At 53.9% G+C, this 9,959-nt stretch overlaps 1 protein-coding gene across 2 annotated transcripts; it reads left to right on the top strand.

The window, feature by feature from the left end:
• Window positions 1–298: 298 nt before the first annotated feature.
• On the top strand, window positions 299–9,094 carry ZNF428 (zinc finger protein 428). Of its 2 annotated transcripts, none has more exons than XM_080908198.1 (3): window positions 299–582; window positions 3,411–3,620; window positions 8,535–9,094. In XM_080908198.1, the coding sequence occupies exons 2-3, from the start codon at window positions 3,545–3,547 to the stop codon at window positions 8,990–8,992; spliced, it is 534 nt and encodes a 177-aa protein (XP_080764324.1). In that variant the 5' UTR covers window positions 299–582; window positions 3,411–3,544; the 3' UTR covers window positions 8,993–9,094. The 2 variants fall into 2 exon arrangements, with proteins under 2 accessions (XP_080764324.1, XP_080764323.1); XM_080908197.1 differs by having other exon boundaries at window positions 8,496–9,094.
• The last annotated feature ends 865 nt before the right edge of the window (window positions 9,095–9,959 follow it).

The raw sequence follows: 9,959 nt of genomic DNA, 5'->3' as shown, positions 1-9,959 counted from the left end.
ACAGGGGCGTGAACCCGGTCCCAGACCTTCAGTAGTTTCAGAGGTTGCCAGCCCGCATGCGCATTTCTCAGGTGCCCCCTCCCCATCCGTATGCTAATCACTGCGCTCTGAAGGACGGCCTCTCCCCGGAATATGCAAATCACATCCTCCAGTGCGGGAGGCCTTTCTTTGTCCGGCGCTAGGATTATGCAAATGAGCGAACCTCCAGCCCCGGGATCCAGGCCGAGTATTTCGGGCCCCACTCCCCCCTCACCCCAAGGCATCCCCTATTTATAAGGCGCGTTTGCTCTACCGCGCACGCACGCGCGATTCTTGAGGCTTCTTCACCCTTCGGGCCGCGGACTGTACCAAGTCAGGCGGGGCCGTGAGCGGCAGAGCCCGACACCCCCGCCGGCGTGAGCTCTGCAGCCTGCGCGATTCTCTGAGCCCCTCTTCCCACCGACCGTCGGGAATGGTCGGTCTGACCGCGCACGCGCCCTGAGCGTCTCTCGCCCCTCGCCCGCCCGCCCGCTCGCCTCCCTAAACGCAGGCGCAGTGCCCGGGCGTGCAGCCGCCACCGCCGAGCCGGGGCCGCCGGCGTCGGTGAGTGTCCGTGCTTGGGGTGGCGCGGGGCATGCTGGGACGCGGGCGATACAGCCCCGCTGCATGCCGGGAGCCCGCGGCGGCTTGGCAGAGTGACCAGCCCGAGAGTCCTTTGCTCCCAGCACGCGGCTCCGGACCTACCACAGCTTCGCCTCGAGGCATTGTGGGAGCCGGTGGGCCAGTGGTTACGGGCCTGGGGCATTCTGGGAAGGGCCTGGGCTCCTAGAGGGGACCCTTTTTTTTTTTTTTCCCTATAATGTCGCACACGCTTTCCGCGAGAAGCCTCACGGCTAGGAGCGTTTCGGTGCCTGGCGTTTGTAGAAGGGGGTCGCTAAAGGCCCGAGGCATCGTGGGAGGTTGTCACGGGGCATTGTGGGAATTGATCTTTATTGTTTGATCCCGGGGTTTGTCCGAGTCCTTGTCCTACCTAGCGTTGTGCCGAAAGGTATCTATTGTGTTCCATCACACAGTGTTCGTTCACTGTTTTGTGTGTGTGTGTGTGTGTGTGTGTGTGTACGTGGTGGTGGGGGATCTCGGCCACTGTGCTTTTGAGGGGACTGGGGCAGACGATTCCATGGAGCTGGTTTTCAACCCACAATATCGTGGAGTACGACCTCGAATTTATAATTTACCAAGTGCTGAGTTCGCAGGGGTGCGCCGCCACGCCCAGCTGAGTTTTCACCTGTCATGCTTCCACCTGACATCCGGAACATCCTGGAAGGAGCTTTATATAACGTGGGTTTGGAAAGGGATGGTTGTCCCCAAATAACCCCAAGGAAAGTCCTGACAAACCCTGGTGTGATGGACAAGTAGAATAATGGTTAAAGCCCAGAGTGATGTCACGTGCCTGTAACAACAACACTCGGGGGCTGGGGCAGAGGGATTCGCTATTCTAGACCAGTTTTTTAATTTTGTTTTTTTCTTTTTTGGTGGGATTGGGATCAGATCTCAAAAAAGAAGGGAGAGTGAGCTTGGGTTTATGGAATGAGTAATCCTAGGTACTGCATGGAACACATATTAAATATTTATTTTGAATAGAAACGTAACCAGTTGTCCTCCGTTTTTCTTTGGTAAATGGTGCGAGTTTTTCCAGAAATTATGTATTACTCCAGAGTTAGATGGGAGCTCTTCCTTGCTAATTACTATTTCTCTATCCTTAAAAGTCCTGATTGAGGATCTAGGTGTCTTTAGTAAATTCCCTATCCAATGATACCACCCCCCTCCCCTTGCTCCAGCTGGATTCCCCCAACATCAAACATTTGGGCTTTGAAAAGACAGTGTGTTTTCTACCATTGCTTGTGTCCCCAGTGCCTTTGCCATATTATTGATGTCCATCTCTATAGTCCCAGTAACCGGGAAGCTGACATTGGAGGATTACAAGTTCAAGGCTAGCCTGGACTTTATAGCAAGAGTCTGATGAATCGTGGAAACCATATGTGGTAGTTAGTCCTACACTGCCTGGTCTTGCAAGGTCCTCTCACAGTGCAGTGAAAGAAACAGGGATTGTTGGAGCCAAGGAGCAATATAGATGTTTATAGGAGAGCTTTGCACAGGTGAGAGTGAGCTCTCCAGATCCACAAAAAGGAAGGAGAAAATTACAGATGGCAAATGGAGGGTGAACTAGGACCCTCCCCTTTGACTATAAAAGGTCTTTATGTGCCCTACCTCCAACCCTACCAGAAGAGATGGGCAAAGGAATATATTCAATGGAGCTCAGACTACCTCAAATCCTGTGTACCCAACTATGACCTTAAACTACAGATGTAGCAGCCTGAGGGCTAGATTGTAGGTGTAGGCTGCAATATTTATATTTAAAGCATTTGGCTTTGAATCCTTGCTCAGCCACCAGTCTGGTGAGGTAACCAGCGTGAGCTTGGGCTTTGGACAGCCTGCGGGTCTTCTTACTTCCTCTTCTGCTTCACGGGAGCCGGTTCTGAGGGTCCCAATCAAAGCCTGCGTCCAGACTTTCCAGAGAGAAGGAAGCAGACAAGAGAAGTGGAGTCCTGTTTGAAGCACAAACCTAGGCAAAGCTGACTTATAAAATTAGTGTAGGCTGACACTTGAGGCAAAGCAGGCACAGTGATGTTTATGTGACCCTAGCACTTGGGAGGAAAAGAGGCAGGAAAACCTGGAATTCAAGGTCACCTGAGGCTACTTAGTAAACTTGAGGCCAGCCTGGGATATATGACACCTTGTTTCAGACAAGCAAAAATGGAAGGGTATCGATGCTGCTCAGTTGGCAGAGTTGAGTGTGTGCCTGGCACGCCCGGAGCCCTACCATTTGATCTCTAGCATTTGGGAGGTAGATCCAGGAGCCTCCAAAATCCAAGGTCAGTCTAGGGTATTTGAAATCCTGTCTCATAAAAACAAAGCAATTTAAAGCGTTTCCAGGCTAGCTAGTAACTCAGCTGTACCAAGTGTTCTGTGTCCGTAATAGTCAACGATCTGTCACCCTTCTCTCTGGTGGTCCTCCCTCTCTCAGCCCCAGACCTCCCTACAGCTAAAGGGTTAATGTCTGGCACAGGTCTCTTTGACACTTAGTGATGATTGGTGTCCATACCAATAACTACCTTTAAATAACTTGGGATGCCTTCTCTCCCTACCTACTGAATAAGAACCACAAGACAATCTGATGCCCAGATAACTGGAAGTCAAGGACTCTTGGGGGACAAGGTCTGCAGAGTTGAGGCCCTGCACAAGGTCAAGACAGAACAGAGGCCATCTTTGCCTCACCCGCAGCACTGAGCACACAGTGGTCTTAGAATGGGGACAAGTGTTTTGTAAAAATGTATTGAGTTACCACAGGCCTTTCTTTTCCCCCTGTCCAGCATCCCTCTCAAACTGCCAACATCCTGTGTGTTAGAGGAGCTTGTGGCTGGAGGTGTGACCGTGGGAGAGCTGACTGGGGAGGGACCCTGCCCAGTCTCTGCTCTGCTCCTGTCTCTTGTCCCCTCCCCCCGCCATGACAGAGACCCGTGAGCCCACTGAGACTGGAGGCTACGCCAGCTTGGAGGAAGATGACGAGGACCTTTCCCCAGGTGAGATGGCCTTAGATGTAGCGGTGTTGACAAAGCTGCCATCCTGGGCTTGGGTCTCGGTGGGAAGCGGTATTGAGGAATGGCTGCTTGCCTTACTGTCAGCTCTGTTCTGGCTGGAAGTCTCGGTCCTGGCGAGAGATGGCTCCCCATGGAGGCCCTTAGAGGTTGCATCCTGGGTGGGTTCTCGGTCTTTACTGGAGGTTCTAAATGGGCTTGGGGTTCTAGAGTGGTCACGGTGGTTCTCCTTGTTGGAGAGTCTAGATCGGCTCCGTGCTCTCTTCTTGATGGAGGTTTGAGACCAGCTGTGGGCTGTGTCTGTGCTGGAGCTTCTAGACTGGCTGCTCCCACTCTCAGGACTGGACATTCTAGACCGTCTGTGACCCTTCTTCCTGGTGGTTCTGGAGCGACTGTAATCTCTCTCCTTGGTATTTCTGGACCGGCTGTGGCTTTTTTCCTCGCTGGAGGTCCTAGACCACACTTGGCTTCTTTTCCTTCTTGGGGGTTTCCTTGGGCTGTGACTTTTCCCCTGGCTGAGGTTGCTCCACTGGCTTTGTCTCATCTGGGTTGGCGTGCCTCTCCGGGTGCGACTTCTTGCCCTACTGCGATTTCTCTTCCAGCTGTAACTTCTCTCCCTGCTCTGGGTCCTCTTGTAACTGTGACTTCTTGACCTTCTGGGAGTTCTAGAGCGGCTGTAACTTCGGGTCCTGCTAGGGGTCCTGGAGCGGCTGAGGCTTTGGGCCCTGCTGTGACTTCTGGCCTGCTTGTAGCTCTTGAGAGTGCCTGACATGTGAGTCAGATCAGTCAGGGTGTAAGTCTGTTCCCTGCTGGGGGGAGTCATCTGGCTGTAGCTCCTGGCTCTTCTGGATGCCAATGGAGACTTGCTGAAGCTCTTGAAGGCTGTCCTGTTTGGGCTGTGGCTCTTGGCCCTACCGGGGATTGCAGGTAGCCTAGGGCCAGCGCTCTCAGTGTCTAAGGCTCCATACAGCTTGGGGCTCTTTGTCCTGTGTCTGTTTCTTAGCCAGTTGTCACTCCTTTCGTGGGTACTGGTTCTAGGTCGGCTATAACTCTTGCCTCTGCTTTGTTTGCGGTGAGAAGTAGGGGTCCTTGCTTTCTTGGCCACACCTGGTTTGGCAGAATGGGTTCTCTTCCTGTTAGGAGTGTTGGCCCTGTTCGGGAATGTCTTGGAGCTCTGGCTTCCCCTTTTGCCTGGAGTTCGACCCCGGCTGTGTGTGTCTCTCTGCTGATACGGTCCCACAACTCCCGTCTTTCCTCCCTTTCTGCCCCTGCTGGCCTTCCTGGCCTTGGTATCAGTGCTCACCTGGCTGGATGTTCTTGCCTTGCCGTGGCCTTGGGACCTGCTGCTGGGCCGGGTTGAAGGGGCTGTCTTGGTACCTGCTGTTCTGGTACACTTAGAACTGCTAGGGCTCACGAGTAAGTTAGGGGACTTAGGATGCACAGAGGAACTGTTGGGCACTGCTGCTTTGATGACCCTCAAGGAACCTGGAGACATGAGAGCCGCGGGGGCTGCAGTGGGCTTCGAGGGCCCAGTGGATGCCGGAGCCGAGGGATCCGGGGGATCTGGGGGAGCCGCGGGAGCTGCGGGAGCCTCAGGAGCCTCGGAAGCCGCGGGAGCTGCAGTGGGCTTCGAGGGCCCAGTGGATGCCAGAGCCATGTTGCGCTTGTAGGGTCTCTTTGATGGAGAATGCATGGCGGGCGCAAGGGGGCTCAAGTGCCTGGAAGTCATGGTGAGCATGCCTGATTTGGTAGCCAGGGACAACAGCCAGAAGGGTCATCACAAGCAACTCGGTGATGTCATAGTGGGTACCTGAGACCCCTGAAGCACTTGAGAGAAGGGGGGAGCTCTGGCACAAGGAGACCATTAGCAAGGGAATTAATTAGATCCACTCAACCTGGCAGGGCTGGAAAGTGGAGCTGGGCTCAGCAAGGGCCCACCTTGAGTCTTCAGGCATGGGTGATGGGTGTTTTTGCCTGGGTGGGCAGCGGAGGGACCCCAGACAGACACTGACACCCTTGGGGGCCAGGGAGGCTTCATAGGGAAGGCACTGAGCTGACCTCACAGCGTCGACGGGGTTGCTGGTAGAGTAGAGAACGGCCCTCACGGAGGAGCAGGAGAGGCCTGGAGGGGAGAGTGCAGAACCTGGGCTCCCCATCAGTTATGATCCACTACTTGTTCTCTGCTAGACTTGAGGTGAGAACCCCAAGATCAGGTCTGCCCTTGAGGAGTTCCCAGGCTGATGAGGGCTCTAGACAGTGACAGGAGAAGCAAGAGCCAGGGCCATCAAAGCGTGGCTGTCATAGTGCTGGGTCCTGAAGCCAGGCTAGGAAGGGCCAAGCCGGGCACAGTGTAGGACAGTTGCAGAGGGTCCACTAGGCCTTAGACAATGTCTGTAGGTGAGAGGGTCACAGAATGGGTCGGGGACGGTGCAGCACTCTTGAGATGGGTGTGGGGAGAGGACTGGGCATGGAGGTCACGGGATGGTGGGAGGACGGTACGAAAGATGGCTGCTGTCTAGGGTAGCCACTAAAGAGGGAGCTTCGTCCTGGGGCCTAGAGGGAAAGGCAGGACCGAGCATTCATAGCAGAGGGGACAACATGTGGGAGCGCAGATGTGTGGGGCACAGAGGGTCCTAGACCTCGGGGCCACCACGCCAACCACTGCTTCTCTTGGGGACAAGAAGAAACACAAATACAAGTAATTGCTGTGCAGTTGATTGGGCTGCAAGAGAAACCTGAGGCAGGGTGAGCGCAGTACTGAGGAGGGGCTGCTACGAGCCAGTGGCCAGTGTTACACGGAGCAGAACCCAGAGACGGCAGGACTGGTCTGCAGAAAGGGGAAGTCTGTGGTGTCTGGTGAGGACGGGTGCTGAGTGACCCCCAAGCACCTGTCATCTCCGTGGTAATGTGAGCAGGGCAGAAGCACCCTCACCGTGAGCTGCTCCTGGGAGGACAGTGTGTGCTTGCAGCCGGCCCTTCCTTTCAATGCAGCTGAAGCAAGCTAGCCCCCCTGACCATGGAGACCCCGGCACCACCCCTACCCTGCCTGTGGCCCACAGCAGCTGCCCCTGTCCTCTCCTCTCCACATCTTCTCATTTAAAAGCTTTTTGTTAGTTTGCTCATTGATTTTGTGAGGGTGGGTACACTCGTGGTTTCAGAAGGGGTCACAGGACAAACTATTGGGTTTGTCTACTCTGTGGGTCCTGGGAATCAAACTCAGATTGTCAGACTTAGCAGAAAGCACCTTTACCACTGAGCCATCTTGCCAGCCCTTGATCATGTTTCTAAATCCAAAACTTGACTGGTTCGGTCAAACAACAGACTCCCCAGGGCAGGATTGAGGATTGAAAGAAAAAAAGACAATTAGACAAAACTATAACATGACTCCAGCCAGTTCTGAGGAATTTCAGTCCTCTTTAAAACCACTTTAATTACATGCAGAAAGATAAGATCAGTTCTGAGTCTGGGAACAAGCAAGTCAATAATCAACAATCCTGTAAACATCTTTCTAGGGGCTAGGTGGGGAGACTAAGGGACTTCCAAGAGACAAAGGGACTGCCACACCTACATACACTGAGCCTGCCCTAAGCTTCAAGTGAAAATGTTCTTATTCGGGCTGGAGAGATGATGGCTCAGAGGTTGGGAGTACCGACTGCCCTTCCAGAAGTCCTGAGTTCAAATCCCAGCATCCACATGGTGGCTCACAACCATCTGTAATGGAATCCGATGTCCTCTTCTGGTGTGTCTGAAGACAGCTACAGTGTACTCACATAAAATAAATAAATAATTAAAAATATTTAAAAAAAGAAAAAGAAAATGTTCTTATTCCGGGCCAGTTTCCTGAGCCCAGGACCAGAGTCAGATTCCTGCCTTGATTTACTTCTTTTGTCCTGGGGATGTCAAAATTCCTGCCACCAACTGTCCAGTGGTGCCAAAAAGCTCTACACAGACAAACATACACACACAGACACACACAGACACACAGACACACACACACACACACACACACACACACACGTTCTGTCTTCTAAAAACAACGAAAAAGAAAAGCCAAGTATAGTGGTGCTGGCCTGTAATCCAGCTTTTGAGTGGAGAGAGCAGGAAGATCAGGGGTTCAAAGCCAGTCCTAGGCTACATGAGAACCTGCCTCCAACAAACAAAACAAACAAAAGGCTGGAAGGATGCTGGCCATGGAGATGGAAGTGCAGGAGTTTGGATTCCCCAGCACCCAAATCAAGGTAGTGTGTGGTGTGGTCTTGGCACCCGGGCTGCCACGCTGGAAGGCACAGACAGGCCTGTCAGATTAATCAGTTCTTGAGCTCTGGGTTCAGTGAGAGACCCCTTCTAAAAAATGAGGTGGCAAATGATTAAGGAAATCGGCGTTGACACCAAACCAGCCAAAGCAGACACGTGTGTCTATGGCTTGGCTACCTATTCTGATGCTTGTCTTTCTGGAATGATCTTAGGGCAGGGCCTTTGCCACATTTCGCTCTCTGTGATAGACTGTGGTGGTAGGTGGGCCGTGTCCACGCAGGTCCAGGTGTTGCCGTAAGAGCTGGGTGAGCACACCCGTACTCTCTGTCGTCCACCCCGTCCCGATGCCCACCTCTCTGATTTATTTTGAGACGGGATCTCATTCTCTCTAAGCCAGAGCTTGCAGTGATTCTCCTGCCTCAGCCTCCTTGAGTGCTGTCATTTCAGATGACATCAGACGCAGCTCCTGCCGGATAGTCATTTGCTAGACGTGTAGACACATCGCATCCGTGCTGTGCCAAGCTGTCCCACCCACACAGTGAGCTTGAATGGGGCTGGGGCAGCTGGACACAGCCCTGATGCCGTGTCTCCTACCTGCCCCAACAGGCCCGGAGCATTCTTCTGACTCTGAATACACTCTTTCAGAGCCCGACTCTGAGGAGGAAGAGGAGGAGGAGGAAGAAGAAGAGACAGCTGATGACCCCGAATATGACCCTGGCTATAAGGTGAAACAGCGTATAGGTGGCGGCAGGGGTGGCCCGTCCCGCCGAGCCCCCCGAGCGACCCAGCCTGCCGGCCCACCTGCACAGCCCTGCCAGCTCTGTGGCCGATCAGCTCTGGCAGAGGCCCCACCGGGCACCCCGCCTTGCCGACTCTGCTGCCCCGAAACAGCAACCCAGGAAGCCCCAGCCCCCGAGAGCAGGGCTCTCGGGGAGGAAGAGGAGGAACCGTCTCGCACTGGGGATACTCGGCCAGCAGGGCGGGATGGGGATGAAGATGAGGAGGAGGGGGGTACCTACCACTGCACGGAGTGTGAGGACTCCTTTGACAACCTTGGGGAGCTGCATGGTCACTTCATGCTGCATGCCCGGGGAGAGGTTTAGGCAGGGCCTGGTAGCCGGGGTAGGTGGGGGCAGGGACTGAGAAAGCTGGATTGGGGGCGAGGGAATCTCACCCGTCTGTGTCGTCTTAGCAGTAGATATGTGGAGGGCCAAATAAAAGCCAGATTCTGTGTGCTGGCCCAGCGTGTGTGTTTGAGCTGCGTGTGAGTGTGACCGAGTGTGGTCCACACCAGCATTCCTCTGCTTCCACTTTTGTCTGCTGAGATTACTGGTGTGCACCGTCCTGACCAAGTTTATGTGCCGCTGGGGATTGAACGCAGGGCTTTGAGCATGTTACACAAGCCCTCTTGTCGGCCGAGCCACAGCCCAGCACGCTTTGTTTGGCTTAGAGACAAGGTTTTGTTGGCTTTGAACTTGTTTCTCTTGCTTCTGCCCTAGAAGCACAGGGACAAAGCCACCATACTTTGCTAGCAGCACTGGGCTTCAGGCCACCCATGAAGCTTGAAACCACTGCCATTGCTCTAGGCTGTCAAGAGCCAGGCAGGGCACCTTGGTGCCTGCCAGTTGCATAGGTCACACACACACACACACACACACATACACACCCGCCACACACACACAGTGCCTCTGCTGGAAAGTCAGCTGCAAAGAAGCCTGGGAAGGGCTAGCTAGCCAAGCCCCCCAAAGCAGATTGTGGTTTGCTGGGGTCCCGAAGGCCTTGAGTATTCCGCCACCACGCCACCTGGTCCCTCCTACAAAGAGGACTACCATCAGCGTGGGAGACAGCTCCCCCCAAGCTGCTTGGGTGTCTAGTGCCTGTCTAGGGGCTGTATGTATGTAGAGTCAGAGCGTAGGAATGATTGGTTCCCAGTGGCCGTTTCCCAGCACCGTGGCACTGCCTTGATTTGAATGACCTCGTCCAGAACTGGATATCTAATGAACAGCTTTGAGTACTTCCCTGTGTTAAGTGTAGTAAGGGCACCATTAAATAAGATTTATGTGCATAGTG

Source organism: Micromys minutus (genome assembly GCF_963924665.1).
Source record: "Micromys minutus genome assembly, chromosome: 32".
Lineage (NCBI taxonomy): Eukaryota > Metazoa > Chordata > Mammalia > Rodentia > Muridae > Micromys > Micromys minutus.
Note: the sequence above shows the minus strand (reverse complement) of the source record. Positions and strands in the feature narration are given on the sequence as shown.